The sequence below is a fragment of the Nerophis ophidion genome, linkage group LG08 (assembly GCF_033978795.1).
Source record: "Nerophis ophidion isolate RoL-2023_Sa linkage group LG08, RoL_Noph_v1.0, whole genome shotgun sequence".
Taxonomy (NCBI): domain Eukaryota; kingdom Metazoa; phylum Chordata; class Actinopteri; order Syngnathiformes; family Syngnathidae; genus Nerophis; species Nerophis ophidion.
The window spans coordinates 38,872,147-38,891,526 of NC_084618.1; the positions used below are offsets into that span (position 1 = coordinate 38,872,147).

Genomic DNA, 19,380 nt, shown 5'->3' on the forward strand with positions numbered 1-19,380 from the left:
TTTTTCAGTGCCCCTCCAGGGGTAATCATCCTCCCGAAATGTACCCAAACGACAACATTAAGGGGGCACCATGGAGGCACTGTCTTTAACAGCGTGCCAGCCCTGCCCCCTATTGTAGCCCGAAAGAGTTAAGGCTGCATTGGATTCTGGGTATTTGTTCTGTTGTGTTAATGTTGTGTTACGGTGCGGATGTTCTCCCAAAATGTGTTTGTCAATCTTGTTTGGTGTGGGTTCAAAGTGTGGCGCATATTTGTAACAGTGATAGAGTTGTTTATACGGCCACCCTCAGTGTGATCTGTATGGCTGTTAGTCAAATATGTCTTGCAGTCACTTCCGTGAGTCTGCAGAAGCTTCACACAATATGTGACTGGGCCGGCACACTGTTTGTATGGTGGAAATGCGGACAAGACGGAAGGTTGTAGGGGGACACTAAAGGCAGTGGCATCACGGCACGCCCTTAATATCGTTGTCTGGATGAAAACCGGGAGAATAATTGCCCCGGGAGATTGTCGGAAGGGGCACTGATATTCGGGTGTTTCCCAGAAAGATCGCGAGAGTTGGCAAGTATGTCGCTGTTGCTAGAGCGGGAAAGCCATTCAAAGAAGGTGAATTCATTAAAAAGTGCATGTTAGATTTTTTTAAGAAATCCCTTCTTGCGGCCCAGCCTCACCCAGTTTCTGCATCCAGTGGCCCCCAGGTAAATTGAGTTTGAGACCCCTGTTTTACAGCATGCCTTTGGTAAGCGCAGGAGTGAGAAGAGGTTTTAAATTATTAGCGCCCCGGAGGCAATTCAAGGAAATACAGTATTTATAATATGTACAATTTTAGAATGTGCTTGTTCTATTTTTGGCCAAAGTAAGATAAAGAAATTATTCTGAAGTTTTCTTTATTTTTAAGTTTTAATGCCATAATTTTACCATTCTGGCCCGCGTGGGAATAGATTTTCCTCCATGCGACCCCTGAGCTAAAATGAGTTTGACACCCCTGCCTGTCATGTTTACCTTTTGTAAACGATTGAACTAAAATACAAGAAAACCCTGTGTGCCTATGGAGGAAATAGATGTTAATTGGCTGTCCAGATTTGTACATTTAAAACATGCTGCAGGGTTTTGCTTGTATCGTATTGATATTGTACCGACATCCGATAACATTATCAGATTGGACACCCTTCGTTATTACCGTCAACATTTTTTTCACCTCACCTTTTTTAACTTTTAATGTGATTTTTTTTTTGTAATTGTATTTGTAGAAAGTGTCCATTTACTAACAAGAGCCAAACTTTGGATACCACTGAACAAAGACACTTTAGGGATATTTTGTAGCCGTTAACATTTTGAAGCCATTCTAGCTGAGTTGACGAATGAATAAAGATTTCATATCAAAAACATTTTCCAATCGTCTTCGGTGTTCCCTAATTTGGCCGAAAATTGCAACGCTACAGAAAAACCATCACACTGATATTTTTATTTTTATCCTCAGATTTATCTTAACCCTTTTTGATTTGTTATCTTCAAGGCCAAGCAATTTTTGTGAGTGTGAAAACAGTTTGAATTCAAATTTTATTTAGACTTAGACAAACTTTAATGATCCACAAGGGAAATACTTTTTTGCTGACGTCTCTCAATAAACATCACTCCAAACAATAATACCAAACATGTTATGTTTTTGTAAATTTTGACTCTTTTGATCCTATAATGTCCCAGGTTAAAATCATTGAAAACGTATGCATTTTCATATTAATTGAAAATTGGGACATCATTAGATCAAAAGGCCTTCAAAGGGTAAAAAAAATAATTCAATGTTTGGTATTTTTATTTTGGGCGGATGTTTAAGCAGAAAAGCAAAACAAACAAAAAAGTTTTTATGCTCTTTAAATAATTTAGGCCTTGTATATCCTTATGGGCTACAGTGTATCGTACAATAGATAAGGTTGTAATTTTGCCTCATCCTTTACTTTCAGCTTTTGTGAAGAACTAACTACCGACCTGATTAAGACTTGAAAGTATGAAAGAGATGATATATATCTGCTCACGTATGCTAACTGGTGGTTAGACTGCAGCTAGCCTTGTATAGTCCCACTCCTTAATGCTTCAGTCAGATGGAGGAATGAGACAAATATGCAATCTACTTTACCCCTCTTTGGAAAAAAAATCATGTATTATGGACTTATACAATAAAAATGGATAAAAAGTCAGCAACAACTTACTGAATGGACAAAAAAGTCAACCTATATCCTCTGAGGGTTAAATAATGTACATTCCTTACTGTTGCTCTACCAATTTTGACTGATATTATATTTGTCCATCAGATTGGCCCGAGCTTTTCCCATTCAAAGCATGCAGCAAAAGTGAGGGTTTTTACTATCAACATGACAAGTGTTGGTGTTTTGTATTATTTTATCTGTCATACTGGCATCGAAAGTATTTGTTATTGTAAACCAGTTACGCAAGCTTTTAACTTCTGGTTCTGCTTACAATTCAAAAGTGCCCTTCTCAAGATGTTTGCAAGAACATAAAAAAAGTCACTGGAGTTTCCATTGTGTAAAGTTATGCCACAGCAAGCAATACTTCCCCAGCATGTGTTGAACACCAAATAGATTCCGTGAAAGTTTGTTCTCTCTTCTCTAAATGCTGTCATCATCACTCCTGATTTGATTTACTTTTTCCAACAAATAAGGGTGTTGTAAAGATGGGTTGATCAAAAACAATGAGTGTGTGTTCCCCCACCTAATCCGAATGCTTTGTGGATTAAAAGAAGACTGTTTTTTGGAGTGAGCCACACAAAACCCCTTATCACTGCAGCATGACTTGACGTGTGCGGTGCGGAGATTAACAGCGGATGAGGGTTTTTATGTAACAAAACACATGCATAGAAAATATGTATACTATTAGAACTGAATGCACTATTGGAATCTGCAGGTCAGTCTGTATTATTTTCTATAAGGACTTAGTTTGAGTTATGTAAACACACTAAACAACGACCTCTTGTGGTAGAAAAAATACACCAAAATAATCTACTGTTTTAAAAAGTATTTATTTTGCGTTTACTGTTAGAATTTTTTCAACAATAGTGTTATACAAAAAGTGCCCCTATAATTATGTAATTAAAAAATACAATGCATACGGAGCAAATGCCTATGGATCTACAGTACACAGATTAAATAGGTATAAACATAGATACTGTACAGAACGTGTGAGGCACATTTAAAGTGATTTTTGTTGCAAAAAATTCAGACTTTTTGGTTTACTTCATATGCGAAATTGATTGATAACCAAAATGCTAAAAAAACATTTCAAAAAAGTGCTATATGTGTGAAATATTGTGGTGCTGGTCCGAAAATGTCACATGTTGGTGTTGACTGTAAAAAACGTCCAGGGCAGAATAACGTTTCTTGAATAAACTTTCTTTACGGTGGATTATTGATATATAATCACAGCTTGTTTTTCCAGGTGAATTCAAAGCCTCCACAGCGTTTATATAGACGCGTAAAAAGGTGGAAGGTTAAATTAAATCCCTTCCATTATCAGTCTTCGAGAGGCCGTAGATGTAAACAACAATGGCTGCCACGCTTCACGCTCCTACTCCACCTTCCAGATGGCCACCTTCCCGTCGTGCTTGGCGGCGCCACTGAGAACGTAGCGATCTTCCGCCGAGCACAGAGTGGTCACTTTGTCACCGTGGCCGTGGAGCTCCTTCAACACCTGGCGGCGGTCCACGTCCAGGATGTAGATCTTCCCTTTAGTGGAGGCACGGCCGACAGCGCCGACCCACACCTAAAAAAGGAAATATGTATTATCAGGCATTTTATTTTAAAGCATCAGTGCTGTTTTATTATAGCGCTCCCTCAAGGCGCAACACTAAACACTTTAGAGTAGTCAGTGTACAGCTTGTATAGTAGTTCAGATTTACTGTCAACTCACAGCCATTTTAGTCTAAGTCAATAGCAACAATTCACCCCAGCTGTGACTTGTCAACTTGAAGGTGTGTTTAGGCTCCTCATTATGTTGGAAAACAAATAATATGCTTCAGGATGTATCAGGAACTCCTAACAATGAACTGCAGCTTACTCAGTGCTGGTTGCACTCACGCGCCATGACACAACTGCCACTATGCTTGACTGCAGGAAAAATACACTTATCTCAACTTGTATTAAAAAAAAACGGATGTGTGATTGTATACTGCAATACTAGCTGCACACAGACAGCTCAAAATTATGTAATTTCATCGTATTATCCCTTGACAAGAGATATAGTGGAACCTCGATTCACAAACTCCTCATTGTACTGACTTTTTGATTTACAAACGACAGACTGAATAACAATATGCTTTGGTGTACAAACTTTGTCTCCGTGTAAGAACATTTCATCCACCCATTGTGTGCCATGTAACGCAGTCATTTTTTGCCTGGTAGCATTACTGTGACAATTGTTACTTTTTGTGCTGTTTAAGGTTGTTTTTTTTACCCTTTTTACTGCATATTCCTAATTTTGATAGCTCAGTAGGAGTTCAAAGAAAGCAACAGATAAGCGATTTGTGGTTAGAGACATTCAGGAAGTATCCACAGCGTTGTCGACACTTCCTCCCCTTGACAACTGACAAGGTAAAATGTATTGTATTTGTTATTCTTAATTATTGTATAAAACTGACTGTTAAAGTTAAGGAGTTTTGTGATTTCACATTGTGAGTGCACCAAAGGGCTAGTGACAGTGTGTGCGTTTAACTCCTTGTAGCGGTTTTTGTTTTGTTAATAAAAAAGAAAGTTGATCCATCTCCCCCTTGTTATGTTTGTTTGATATACAGTATTTTATAGCACTTTATATTGTGTTCTAAGTGAATTAGCTTTCACTAAAATATAGAATTTGGAAAATTGGAAACCATTATTGATGTTTACATTGTTTCTTAAAGAAGAATTTGCTCCAATATACAAACTTTTCTCTTTACGAACCCTGTTCAAGACCCAATTAAGTTTGTAAATCGAGGTTCCACCGCACTCTAATACAAAATCCTGCTGAATATTATGGTCTACCTGATTTTTCACTTTAATCATGCAGTGGCATCCGGTGCAGTCCTGCAGCGCCACACGTTGGTAAGGTTTGGATGTGTCCTTCAAGTACCAAATGCACACATCACCGGAATCTACGCACACACTCCACAGCTCTTCCCTCTGTCATACAAATAAATCCTCCGTCACACACTGTAGACTAAAAACATTTAAATCAAGTGTTTGTGTGTGTGGAACCTCAGGTAACAAAAGCAACGAGCTAAACGTAGCCGATGCCCCTTTGTGTTGCTCGGGCAGGTTCAGACGATGTTTTAGAGAACCGTTCCTCCATACCTCTATAATGCTGTCCCTGGAGCCTAAGGGGAATGACAAAAAGATACAACAGGAAGTTTAACAAAGTATTTTTTGATAGTTTAAATTCCAAATGAGATACCCACAGCACCACAGCGTCGCATTGCAGCTGTACACTGACTGCAGTCGGTCACAGCTGAGGCGGAAGTTCTTCTTCACCTGTGAGGTTTACACAAAAAAACTAAATTACATTCTGTAAATGCTCCAATTAATGTGAATAAAATAACTGCCAGTGTCACTAACAAATTAAGAAACACTGGCATTGTGCATTAAAAAACAGCTGTAGCTTCAAGTACTCATGTAGTTATTTAGTATCGCCACAAGATGGCAGTAGCTGCATTTAAAATATTATGACCTTATCCTTGCATGTGATGTAACATGTAGCTACTCCTAATCAATAACAATGGTATAAATACTGACAATATAAAACAAGTTTATTTCCAGTTATTGCTTTACGGCTGTTAGAGCATTTGTTCAAACATGCAGTGAGTGCTTAAAGAACAAAGAAACAAGTCAGCAAAATGTACTCCAAAACGAACCTGCAATGTTGCTATGTCCCATACAATGATGGTTCCTTCTGCGCTGCAGGAGTACGCCACCCTCTGGCTGAAATAACACATTACACCTTGAAGTGGCCTCATCACCTCACATTAGTTTGCGCCTAAAATGCATTAAGATTACAGCATAATTATAAATGTGCAAAAATGTGTACGTCTGTTCATACTTACACACATACAATGTTATGTGTATGCAGTGTAAGAAGCATGTTGAATCCAGAACGAACATTGGGAAGCCATTGATCAAATAAACCAGATAATAATTTGACAAGCTCCTGCGTTACACTGCTAAAGCAGGAACTTCCACAGGTGTCATCTTCATTAATTACCTGTACTTGTCGGTGTCTAGTGCGAGCCCGGTGACCTCCGACCTGTGCTCCGTCAGCTGCCTGTTGCAGACCAAGGCCACCATGCTGATGATGTAGATAACAGAATCTTCAGAGCCCATCCACACCTGGTCTTTGTCCACTGCCAGCATGCAATTCTACAACAGAATAATTAGTGTTATGTTAATAACTTAATATAAACTTTGGGGATGATACAACAGCATTTTGTTCAGGAGAGAACACACAGAAGCTATTACAAATAATACCAGAAGAAATAAAACAATTAAAAAGATGGTTTGACGAATACAGACAATCCTTAAACCTTAGTAAAACTAAAATAATGTAATTTGGTAACAGTAGAAAGGAAAGTCAAACACAAATACAAATAGACAGAATAAAAATCGAAAGAGTAAATGAAACCACATTTCTAGGTATAATGATTGATGATAAAATAAGCTGGCATAAAGGTAACAAGAAACACGTCAATAATGAATAAAGCAAAACATGTTCTAGACCAAAAATCACTCTATATTCTCTACTGCTCACTAGTGTTACTATATGAGTTATTGTGAAGAAATATGGGGAAATAACTACAAAAGTACACTTCATTCATTGACCGTGTTATGAAAAGATCAGTTCGAATAATACATAATGTTGGATATAGAGAACATTCAAACGCTTTATTCATTGAATATACAACAATTCTTCTCAACATAAGAGGAGAAATATAATCTTGGAAAAAACTTAAATTTAAAACACATATAACACTTAAGACCTTCAGAATATGGAGTTAAATTATAGAATGGATAAAGCAAATAAATCAAACAATGAACTAATATAATCCACTTGAAAAAATCTAGATAAACATTCTGAATTTATTTTATCCATCTATTCATTTTCAGATAATTCTATTTATCTCACCATATGAAATATAACTTACTTCACTATATATTATTATTATTTTTTCAAATTGTTATTATGTATGGAGTATATTGTGAATAAATTGAGAACAGGAAGAGAACAACAATTTTAGCAACTGCTATATGTAAAGCACAAGGGGTCAGATTAAATAAGCTCTTCTTCCTACTCCTTTTCGAACATGTGGAATAGAGAAACTGGAAATTATAATGTATCATGTTATATCATACTTGCCAACCCTCCCGGATTTTCCGTGAGACTCCCAAAATTCAGCGCCTCTCCCGAAAACCTCCCGGAAGAAATTTTCTCCCGAAATTCAGCTGTAGCTGGAGGCCACGCCCCCTCCAGCTCCATGCGGACATGAGTGGGGACAGCCTGTTTTTACGTCCGCTTTCCTGTTATATAAACAGCTTGCCTGCCCAATCACGTTACAACATCTACGTATTTTAATAAAAAACTGCACACACAAGGAGACGAAGCAGAAGAACGAGGAAGTTACAGCCATGGCGACATTGTCTGTAATAGAGTGATTCTATGTTGTCTGTTGCCATCTCCTGGTGAATGTTGTCTATTGCGTTATGGTGTTGCTTTTTGATTGGCCAATGATTTACGTGGTGTTGTGCACCTGACGGCAAGTGACTCTTGCCAGTACGCAAATGGCAGAACAAAGGTTACTCAAATAGTGAAAGTTAAGTGTTGTTGTTTAGTTTTTTTTTAGTAACCAGCAAGCACAGTACAGTTAGTAGAACAACTGTGTTTTTATTACTGTGTATTTGATAGGTGCCGTCTGAAATTCAACTATTTATTTTATTTATATATATATAATTAAATGAATATATATAGCTAGAATTCACTGAAAGTCAAGTATTTCATACATATATATATTAAATATATATGAAATACTCGAGTTGGTGAATTATACTCCTCCCCTCTTAACCACGCCCCCCCTCCCCACAACCCCCACCTCCTGAAATCGGAGATCTCAAGGTTGGCAAGTATGTGTTATATGTATGCATGTTCGAAATAAACACAAACTCAACTCAACTCAAAACATGAATACTGTTATTTCTGGCTTAGAATATACAAAACGTATCATTGTGCACTATTCAAGCGACTCCACTAGATGGCAAAAGTGTTCCACTTTAACAAGATTGAGTTCCATTAGAGAAGATAGAAATCATTTAAAATGACACTCAAATGTTTGTTGATGTCAGGCAAATGTTTACAGAGCCTGTGTGGGAAACCGGCAGAGATAACAGAGGTAAGAAATTTCATGTGACCGAGACCTGCATGTTTGGGAGCAAAGGTCAGCGGGGCGACTCCCTATGGAATGAACACACACGGCAGACACTCCCTGAACATAACACACATTGTGTTTGAGAGGCCCAAGCAGAAAATGTGAGGATAACTCTTTTATGCGTGTGTGATATGAGTCTGCCAGGCAACACATGGAGGGCAGTCAGGTGTTTTTATGCGTTATTTATTTACCAGTCTTGCGGTTCCCACTTGACAAGTGTGTGTCAGAGACCAGCTGGAGGCATCAAACACCATCACCTTGCCACCGCTCACAGACACCCACAACTGACCTGAAACAAATGGACACATTTTTTTTTTTTTTTTGCATAAACTTTGACCTCAGTTTGTCTGTTCACCACAGTCCAGCACTAATACACTGTGAGCCATGAGCGACAACGAGAATAAATGGGGCAATTTGCCATTACAGTACAGTGGTAGTTCAATTTAAGAGTGCTTTGAAATAAGAGCTGTCTCTTGGCGAATTGTAATGCTTTAAGTTGTGATCAAAAATTTGGGTTACAAGCATCCGCGCCATAAGTTGGTGTAGTAAATTTCACAGTGAACTCCGTGAAATATCTCATCTTACTCGCTAACATTAGCTTCTAGCTAGAGATCGACCTAGTTTTGTTTCCAACCATAGGAAAGAAGAAAGTGAGTGAGCATGAAGGAGAATTGAATGATAATTGAATTAAAGAAAGCAATAATCAAAAACATGACATAGCATGACGCCAACTTGGCAAAGCAATTTGAGCGTAGCACTGCTCGTCTGCACCGTACTGAAGGCGAATGAGTCTAACGCCAGCCAAGGATGTTAAAATAATCCCTAAACGGCAGGGATTTTGTTAATGAAAATATGAAAAAAGCTGCTGATGGTGTGTTTGACGGGGAAGCAGCTGGAAGGCAAGCCCATAGAAGTCCACTCTTGAAGGTAAATGCAGTACATTATTATTACATTACTTCATAAAACTACTGCAGTTTTTTTAGTACATTATATTATAGTATTATTCACCATTTCTCATCTAAAAGTTAGTTTTTTAAAGACATGTTATGTGTTGAATATGCGCTGTTTTGGGGGCCAAGCACTAATCAATTTGATTTGAATTCATTTCAAAGGGAGATATTAAAATTTGAGATACAAGTGTTTTGAGTTAAGAGCTTCATTACAGAACCAATTAAGTTTGTACCCATCCATCCATCCATTTTCTACCGCGTGTCCTGTTCGGGGTCGCTGGATACTATCCCAGCTGCATTCAAGAGAAAGGCGGGTACACCCTGGACAAGTCGCCACCTCATCGCAAGGCCAACACATATAGACAGACAACATTCACACTCACATTCACACACTAGGGACCATTTAGTGTTGCCAATCAACCTATCCCCAGGTGCATATCTTTAGAGGTGGGAGGAAGCCAGAGTACCCGGAGGGAACCCACGCAGTCACGGGGAGGACATGCAAACTCCACACAATATGATCCCAAGACCGGGATTGAACCCAAGACAATTCAGGACCTTCGCAATGTGAGGCACATGCACTAACCCCTGTTCCACCGTCCTGTCCAGTTTGTACCTAATGTATACTAATTTAATAATTATACTTTATATTCTTATCAATGACGCAGCAGGAAATGCTAAGAATACATTTGCGGTAAAACTTAATATGAATATGTTAGTCTGGTTCATTTTCTGGTCAAGTTGGAGTTCAGTTCTGTTCTAATAAAATAAACATACTATCCCTTCATACTGCATGTTTAATCTGCCAACACATATACGATTATTAAAATATAAATCATTTGTGAAAAATAAACACATTTTTTTAAGTGATATAAAATTATGTTAGTTTTGCCAATAGAGGAAATAAATGTATGCTAATTTAAAAGACATAAAGATATACAATTATGTTATCTTTGCCAATAGAGGATATAAATGTTTACTAATTTAAAAGACATTGTCCAAATTGTGGTTTTGAGCTTCATGGACCAAACCAAACAACTTTTAAATTATCATGTAGAAACACTTGCTGAATCATGACCCCACCCGCCTTCAGCCAACAGTCACATTTCCTGAAGTGTAAAAAGTGAGAAGTGGGAACGTGGGGGCGATAGAATCATGAGCAACATGGAGAGAATGAATAGGCACTTGACAGGAGACGTGGGAGCAAACTGGACGGGCGCCAGCAATCCATTTGAATGACCTACATTCAACAAGGGAGGCGAGAGGCAAGGCCGGTAGAGAGCGTCTGAATGGGCAGATTTGTTCTTTTCAGCCACAGAAATAAAAAACGCGTCAAAAGGGTCGGCGTTGCTACCAGCCGGGCGACTTAAGTGGCACCAGATGTCCACTAGAGATCATCCTACTGCATATGACCGCACATAAACTTGTCATGGGACAAAACTAGAGAACGTTTAGAGTAGAAAGAGTACAGCTTGTAGAGGGGTATTGATTTACTATCCAAAATAGCCATTATTGTCTAAGTAGGCAAGACAAGTGAAGAAAACAGCCTGGTAGTAGCGTCATGGTGTATGACTTCGATCTATGCTGTAATGCAAATTGCACACCAGACCTATTCAACTTATCACTACTTTGACTTATCACTTCACTAATATTATTATTTTGTATATTCCGGACAATTTTTATTTATTTATTTTGATCTATCAAGTCAAGGATCATCTTTTTGGCAGCGCTGTAAGTGTCCTTAACAATCTGCTGTTTTTTTCTTTAACTAAACTCACGGCTCACCAGTTGAATAGCCCTAATGATGAAACAGAGAGGACCTAAGATGGAACCTTGAGGAACACCACTGGTATAACTACGTAGGTTTAACCAATGACTATTGACTGCATCTGAAGCAAATAAGCGACAAAAACACCTTAGTTACATAAATCACATTACAAAAATATAGGCAACAACCAAAAAGGAGAGGACTTAATGTGGGTGCCTTGAGGAACGCATCAGTTATGTAAATCACAAGTTTGGACCCCAGTGTTTGATGTTTGGTAGCAAGGTTAAATTTCAATGAGTTTACAGTGGCCCTAGTTCCTGTATATAACAATAGCACTCTTGTGTTTTAGTAATTTGCTACAAAAAAGTTAGTCTCCCAAGTTTTGAACTGAACTTGGGTCGCCAGTTGAACAACTCTGTTGTATACAAACTTCCCTTAAGTATATTTCAGTTTCTATTCAATAGTATTGGTGCTGGCACATATCTTTTATGTGGCCTCATGCAGAAGACAACAGAATAAGTGCTTATGGGAATCTTTATAAACACTCGTCACAGTGACTCAGACCTGGCCACCTGTCATTGGCTTGGGAGCAACTTCTTAGAAGTTTGTTTCATCGTTTTACCTGGCGTGTAGAGTAGAACATCCACCGCGCGAGGTGCGGCCAGCTCCAGGGAAGGGTTAATTTTGTGCTTCAGCGTCTCAGCGGTTGTCCTGGGAACCATCATGGGCACTGCAGACCAGCATGTCGTAATAAACAAATTACAATACTTTTTTTCTGTGTCTGCGTTTACCTTCCATTTTGATGCGGTCAAAATGAGCCAGCTTGGAGGCGGAGTAAGTGGCCTTGCTGCTCTGAAGGCTACCCACCACAGCGTCCATCAACAAGGCATTGGTCAAGGCTTGCTGCATGTACTGGGGGTCCTGGAAACAAAGATCCAGTCACGGCTTTTGTCACGAAAAGCCAAGTGAAAGCATTTCCTGCATGGTTGAGTAAGAGTGATGCTCCATGGACAGTACATTTTGGTGCATATCTGGATAAAGGTGCTGCTTTACTGCATTTATTTTCATTTTCGGGGGAACTGCACTTTTTTTTGGTAGAACTTTGCCTATAATTCTGAATTCTTACATAAGGTAAGAACACGTTTTTTTTAAGCATTCTAAATATTAAATAAATGCGATCAAAAGTCCGCTTACAATGGATGGTAATGGAGTCGCTCTATTCTGCCTATAAAAGCCCTTAAAAAAAATCCTAACACCTCTATTAAGGTTTTATACACATGCTATAAATTATATATGTAATGTAGTAACAAGCACATTAATAATAACATTTAAAATGTTCGTATTTTGATCATTTTAAGCATAAGCGGCACATTAATTTTAAAAACACATCACATTGTTCTCTTTTTCCCCCCACTACTTCAACGATTATTACTCAATGCAGTTGTCTTGAGAGCCAACAGACATAATAAACGGTAACTTACTGTGCAATGTCTGCTGTCATTAGGATGCTGAATGATAGAATCTTGTTATATTCCCGTTTTGGATGAAAAATGACTCATAATACACGGGAAGAATAGGGTTGTGGAACCAAGCTTCTTTTTGTGTTGTTCTCGCCATTTTTGGGTCTAAATTGGCTGTCAAAATGTACCAACTAGTCGGATTACATTCTCGTCCTTCTACTATCAAGGTGAGAGGAGCAAAGGAAGTAGCTTACCACTTGATGATGTAAACATCGGCACACACGCTTGTGATCACAGTGCCGCTATAAGTTTGTATGTGTGAGCGCTTATAGTAACAATGTCACTAATACTTGGTTAATATTTAAGTCATGAAATGTAAATGGAGTATTGTTGGCGCATTTTGGATGTTGTTTTATTGGGTTTTATGGGCGGAAGAGAGGACCTCCATTTGGCTCTGCTGTAAGCAGACTTTTATTTACGTTTATTTATAAGTTAGAATGCAAAAAAATAAAAATAAAATACATCCGTTGTCATGTCCTTCACAATGATTGTGAACGATAGGGAAAATACTGCACCGACAAAATATTGCTGTGTATGCTGGTAGGAATGTTACAACATGAACATTTCATATCATGGTTATTGTGACCAATATTACCATGATTATTACGGTATTGTTGAATGTGCTCAAAATTATTTATACACACTGAAATCCTTTAACCAAGTAAAAAAATGTTTCAATAATTACATAAACAGGCACACAATATTCTTCTCCTTGGCAGAAGTAACACTAAAAATGTGTTTTAATTCTTAAGTGCATAATACTGTTATTTGAAAATTAACACTCTTCCTTGTGGTCTAGATCAGTTGTTCTTAAACTTTTCTCACAGAGTACCACCTCAGAAAAAACTCGGCTCCCCAAGTAACACCATAATTAACATACATTAAAATACAGTAATGTAATAGCCCTATAAATATTCATTCAAAACAATGCAGCAGTTTTATTTAACAAGTATATTTAATATTATTAGCTACTCTAACATTATGCACAGTTTGAACAGTAACACTGTGTTTTAATACAAGAAAATAAAACACTGAACTTCAATCAAGTGATTCTTTGGCATACCACTAGTGGTACACATACCCCAGTTTGAGATTCACTGGCCTAGATAATATACTTTGATGTAAATTATGTGGAAATTTTGCTCCACAGTCACATTTACAATCCACTTTCTGAGTATATCTACAAATATTTAATGTGTGGTGGTGTTCCCTTTAGATTACGAATGAAACCACACTTCACCCTCTTCAAAAGTATAAATTTATCTTCTGGAAATACACACTATTACCCTCCAGATATTGTTGAATATAATCTTCATAAACAGTATATAGATTCACTGGTCACATCATTAGGTACACCTGCCCACTCTTGGATCGACACAGAGCAACACTTAAAAAGTTGCTTTAACCAGTACTTTCTCATGCATGTTGCACGTTCATGTTATTGGGCGCATGCAACAATTAGATAGAAAATAATATTTAATCATACCTAATCTTGTGTTAATAATGTAATGTAAGTAGAAACACAGAAGTAATTACTTAATAGACATCAGAGCAAGCGGGATGGCATGGCAGACAAAAAGGAATTACACAGGAGACTCAGCCTAGCAGAGGGAAGAAGGCTACCAGACATCAATGTTAGAAATGCCCACATAAGTACGTCCGTCAATCTGTGATGTCAATGTGTGCTTACTTGACTGCAAAACACAGTGTTCAGAGCCATCCAAGCCCAAATGCAAAGAACCTTACGATCTGACGCTTTTGCATTGTTTTCACAAGTATCCAACATTGTAACAACATCTGTTGGTCAGAAAAGAGGAAAATCATCATAGGTCCTTTTAAATTTTTATTTTTGTTGTTTTCATTTGTAAAGGTTTCAGGCTTTCTTAATGAGAAAGGCAAAACGCGAGTTACAGCTTCACTTTCGATTTATGTGACTATGTAGATTCACTTCCTATTATAGACACAACTGTCTTTGTGTCTTTACATGCTCAGACACTAGGGGTGTAACGGTACGTATATTTTTATTGAACCTTTCCGGTACGGGGGTTTCAGTTCGGTTCGGAGGTGTACTGAACGAGTGCACATGCTAGCAGCGACTGGGCTAGGACAACATGTAAAAGCCAGAGCTGGAAGACCCTCCTGCCTCGTTAAGATCTCCTGTTTGGGAACACTTTGGCTGCGCGATACAACAATGGAGGACGGAGGTTTGCCGATATTGTTCAGCAACTGCTTCTGACAACACGTCAAACATGTGTTACACCTTTTCTGCTTCCGGCTCCCAGACCGCAGTCGAGCAGCGCAGGGGAGACACTCCTCCAGGGCTGATGTATTCTCGGGGGCAACACCCTCAATCTACCCGGCAGTGGGTCTCCACAGCTCTGGACTCCAGGGTAAATGAAGAGTCCGGCGATTAGTTGCAAATCGTGGCTTTATTGAGGTCTTGCACACAGCCAATCCAACAAAACACCAGCCGCTCCCGCACTCGCGCTAAGCTCCCTCACCTCGCTCGCCCACACACTCACTGACGTCACATGCTGTCACATATTAAAGGGCCACACACGCACACATACGCTACTCTCATAACACATGCTAACCCATTTGAAACATCACCACCGCATTCAAGCAGCCTCTCCTCGGTGAGACAGGCAGGGCTAAAGCAATAACAAATGTTTTTATAGCAGCAGATTTAAGTCATATTGCATTAAAAACTAGATTTTGACCCACTTATATGGTGGAAGAACAATGAACCCATATATCCTCTTACTGCCAAGTTAGCCAGGCTAATAAAAGTCTCAATCAATCAATCAATCAATCAATCAAAAAAAGCAGTTTATATGTAGAAAGGTTTCGTTAAGAAACGATTCTGAGCCTTATCTTATTTATGTTTCATTTTGTACATGTTGACCACATTAACTCTGGCAATGGACCCTGTGTGTATATGTATGTTATGCCATTGTTTACAAATTTGGTAAATAAATAACCAAAAAAATGTATATTTTGTAGTTTTCTTACTGTACCGAAATTGAACCGAACAGTGACCTATAAACCGAGGTACGTACCGAACCGAAATTTTTGTGTACCATTACACCCCTATCAGACACTGATGTGTTTGTACAAGTTTGGATTGGGGTTTGTAATTTTTTTAACAGAGACAGTTGTTAATGTGTCTTATTTGTATGACAGCAGTGAAAGGATTAGTGTGCAAGCTTGGAAATCAACCGTATTGCTGGGTTGCATATGACATCATGTACATTTTATCTTCTTCTGGCTTAATTCACATGATGGTCAAGCAGCTTGAACATAGTATTAAAACATGTGAAAGTGAGCGTAGAGTTTGAGCAGAACATGCTGTATTGCTGTTCATTGGGCTTATTAGTGATTCCCAAAGCCCAAAAAAAGTCTGCGGGCTATAGAGCGTTTTCCGTTCGGGCTCCAGTACTCTGGAATGCCCTCCCGGTAACAGTTCGAGATGCCACCTCAGTAGAAGCATTTAAGTCTCACCTTAAAACTCATTTGTATGCTGTAGCCTTTAAATAGACTCCCTTTTTAGACCAGTTGATCTGCTGTTTCTTTTCTTTTTCTTCTATGTCCCACTCTCCCTTGTGGAGGGGGTCCGGTCCGATCCGGTGGCCATGTACTGCTTGCCTGTGTATCGGCTGGGGACATCTCTGCGCTGCTGATCCGCCTCCGCTTGGGATGGTTTCCTGGTGGCTCCGCTGTGAACGGGACTCGCTCTGCTGAGTTGGACCCGCTTTGGACTGGACTCTTGCGACTGTGTTGGATCCATTGTGGATTGAACTTTCACAGTATCATGTTAGACCCGCTCGACATCCATTGCTTTCCTCCTCTCTAAGGTTCTCATAGTCATTATTGTCACCGACGTCCCACTGGGTGTGAGTTTTCCTTGCCCTTATGTGGGCCTACCGAGGATGTCGTGGTGGTTTGTGCAGCCCTTTGAGACACTAGTGATTTAGGGCTATATAAGTAAACATTGATTGATTGATTGATAAACTAACGTCATGTTAAGTATTAGTAAAGAATAATGTAATTGTTGGTCCAATTCACCGCGTTTTTGTTTGACGATTTTCATAGCAAAAAATAAAAGCTTAGTTGTTGTGCAGGAAAGCCAAGTGCTTTATGCGACATGGAGGACCACATTATAGTGTCTTTGGTCCTTAATAGTAGTCATAAACTAGATGAATAAATATTTCATTGGCTCAAAAGCATATGCAAATTCTTGATATTGCAAGCAAACATTGATAAACAACAGAAAAAAATATAGGAAAATAACGAGATTAAGAATTTCACACCATAAAAACGTCAGAACACCTGAATTGTAGATAAATTTTAACAGAAAATGAACTGCAAAAACTAAATATTTTTTTTCTTCTCATTAGCGTCATTATGTCAATCAAAAACGTTACCAACAATGTATTTCACAGAATAATATTTAATGTGTGGACCCCTTCAGATGTAAAGACCTGATGCGCCTCCAATTTTTTCCATCATCCATCCATCATCTTCCGCTTATCCGAGGTCGGGTCGCGGGGGCAACAGCCTAAGCAGGGAAACCCAGACTTCCCTCTCCCCAGCCACTTCGTCTAGCTCTTCCCGGGGGATCCCGAGGCGTTCCCAGGCCAGCCGGGAGACATAGTCTTCCCAACGTGTCCTGGGTCTTCCCCGTGGCCTCCTACCGGTTGGACGTGCCCTAAACACCTCCCTAGGGAGGCGTTCGGGTGGCATCCTGACCAGATGCCCGAACCACCTCATCTGGCTCCTCTCGATGTGGAGGAGCAGCGGCTTTACTTTGAGTCCCTCCCGGATGGCAGAGCTTCTCACCCTATCTCTAAGGGAGAGCCCCGCCACACGGCGGAGGAAACTCATTTCGGCCGCTTGTACCCGTGATCTTATCCTTTCGGTCATGACCCAAAGCTCATGACCATAGGTGAGGATGGGAACATAGATCGACCGGTAAATTGAGAGCTTTGCCTTCCGGCTCAGCTCCTTCTTCACCACAACGGATCGGTACAACGTCCGCATTACTGAAGACGCCGCACCGATCCGCCTGTCGATCTCACGATCCACTCTTCCCTCACTCGTGAACAAGACTCCTAGGTACTTGAACTCCTCCACTTGGGGCAGGGTCTCCTCCCCAACCCGGAGATGGCACTCCACCCTTTTCCGGGCGAGAACCATGGACTCAGACTTGGAGGTGCTGATTCTCATTCCGGTCGCTTCACACTCGGCTGCGAACCGATCCAGCGAGAGCTGAAGATCCCGGTCAGATGAAGCCATCAGCACCACATCATCTGCAAAAAGCAGAGACCTAATCCTGCGGTTACCAAACCGGAACCCCTCAACGCCTTGACTGCGCCTAGAAATTCTGTCCATAAAAGTTATGAACAGAATCGGTGACAAAGGACAGCCTTGGCGGAGTCCAACCCTCACTGGAAATGTGTTCGACTTACTGCCGGCAATGCGAACCAAGCTCTGGCACTGATCGTACAGGGAACGGACCGCCACAATAAGACAGTCCGATACCCCATACTCTCTGAGCACTCCCCAAAGGACTTCCCGAGGGACACGGTCGAATGCCTTCTCCAGGTCCACAAAGCACATGTAGACTGGTTGGGCAAACTCCCATGCACCCTCAAGAACCCTGCCGAGAGTATAGAGCTGGTCCACAGTTCCACGACCAGGACGAAAACCACACTGTTCCTCCTGAATCCGAGGTTCGACTATCCGACGTAGCCTCCTCTCCAGTACACCTGAATAAACCTTACCGGGAAGGCTGAGGAGTGTGATCCCACGATAGTTGGAACACACCCTCCGGTCCCCCTTCTTAAAGAGAGGAACCACCACCCCGGTCTGCCAATCCAGAGGTACCGCCCCCGATGTCCACGCGATGCTGCAAAGTCTTGTCAACCAAGACAGCCCCACAGCATCCAGAGCCTTAAGGAACTCCGGGCGGATCTCGTCCACCCCTGGGGCCTTGCCACCGAGGAGCTTTTTAACTACCTCAGCGACCTCAGCCCCAGAAATAGGAGAGTCCACCACAGATTCCCCAGGCACTGCTTCCTCATAGGAAGACGTGTTGGTGGGATTGAGGAGGTCTTCGAAGTATTCCTTCCACCTATCCACAACATCCGCAGTCGAGGTCAGCAGAACACCATCCGCACCATACACGGTGTTGATAGTGCACTGCTTCCCCCTTCCTGAGGCGGCGGACGGTGGTCCAGAATCGCTTCGAAGCCGTCCGGAAGTCGTTTTCCATGGCTTCCCCGAACTCTTCCCATGTCCGAGTTTTTGCCTCCGCGACCGCTGAAGCTGCACACCGCTTGGCCTGTCGGTACCTGTCCACTGCCTCCGGAGTCCTATGAGCCAAAAGGACCCGATAGGACTCCTTCTTCAGCTTGACAGCATCCCTCACCGCTGGTGTCCACCAAGGGGTTTTAGGATTGCCGCCCCGACAGGCACCAACTACCTTGCGGCCACAGCTCCGATCTGCCGCCTCGACAATAGAGGTGCGGAACATGGTCCACTTGGACTCAATGTCCAGCACCTCCCTCGTGACATGTTCAAAGTTCTTCCGGAGGTGGGAATTGAAACTTTGTCTGACAGGAGACTCTGCCAGACGTTCCCAGCAGACCCTCACAATGCGTTTGGGCCTCCCAGGTCTGTCCGGCATCCT

General features: G+C 40.7%; 1 protein-coding gene across 2 annotated transcripts in view; it reads right to left on the minus strand.

The window, feature by feature from the left end:
* Positions 1 to 3,014: 3,014 nt before the first annotated feature.
* The window catches only part of dennd3a (DENN/MADD domain containing 3a), a 48,144-nt gene continuing 31,778 nt past the window's right edge, over positions 3,015 to 19,380 (minus strand). The window contains exons 22-30 of one of the 2 annotated variants that reach the window (XM_061908559.1): positions 11,961 to 12,090; positions 11,792 to 11,899; positions 8,643 to 8,740; positions 6,240 to 6,394; positions 5,893 to 5,959; positions 5,440 to 5,512; positions 5,240 to 5,358; positions 5,027 to 5,164; positions 3,015 to 3,773 (exon numbers count right to left, since the gene is read on the minus strand). In XM_061908559.1, the coding sequence (XP_061764543.1) occupies positions 3,579 to 3,773; positions 5,027 to 5,164; positions 5,240 to 5,358; positions 5,440 to 5,512; positions 5,893 to 5,959; positions 6,240 to 6,394; positions 8,643 to 8,740; positions 11,792 to 11,899; positions 11,961 to 12,090 (1,083 nt within the window). In that variant the 3' untranslated portion in view covers positions 3,015 to 3,578. Of the gene's footprint in view, positions 3,774 to 5,026; positions 5,165 to 5,239; positions 5,359 to 5,439; positions 5,513 to 5,890; positions 6,015 to 6,239; positions 6,395 to 8,642; positions 8,741 to 11,791; positions 11,900 to 11,960; positions 12,091 to 19,380 lie in introns of those variants that run through there. The other variant, XM_061908560.1, reaches the window with a different exon arrangement.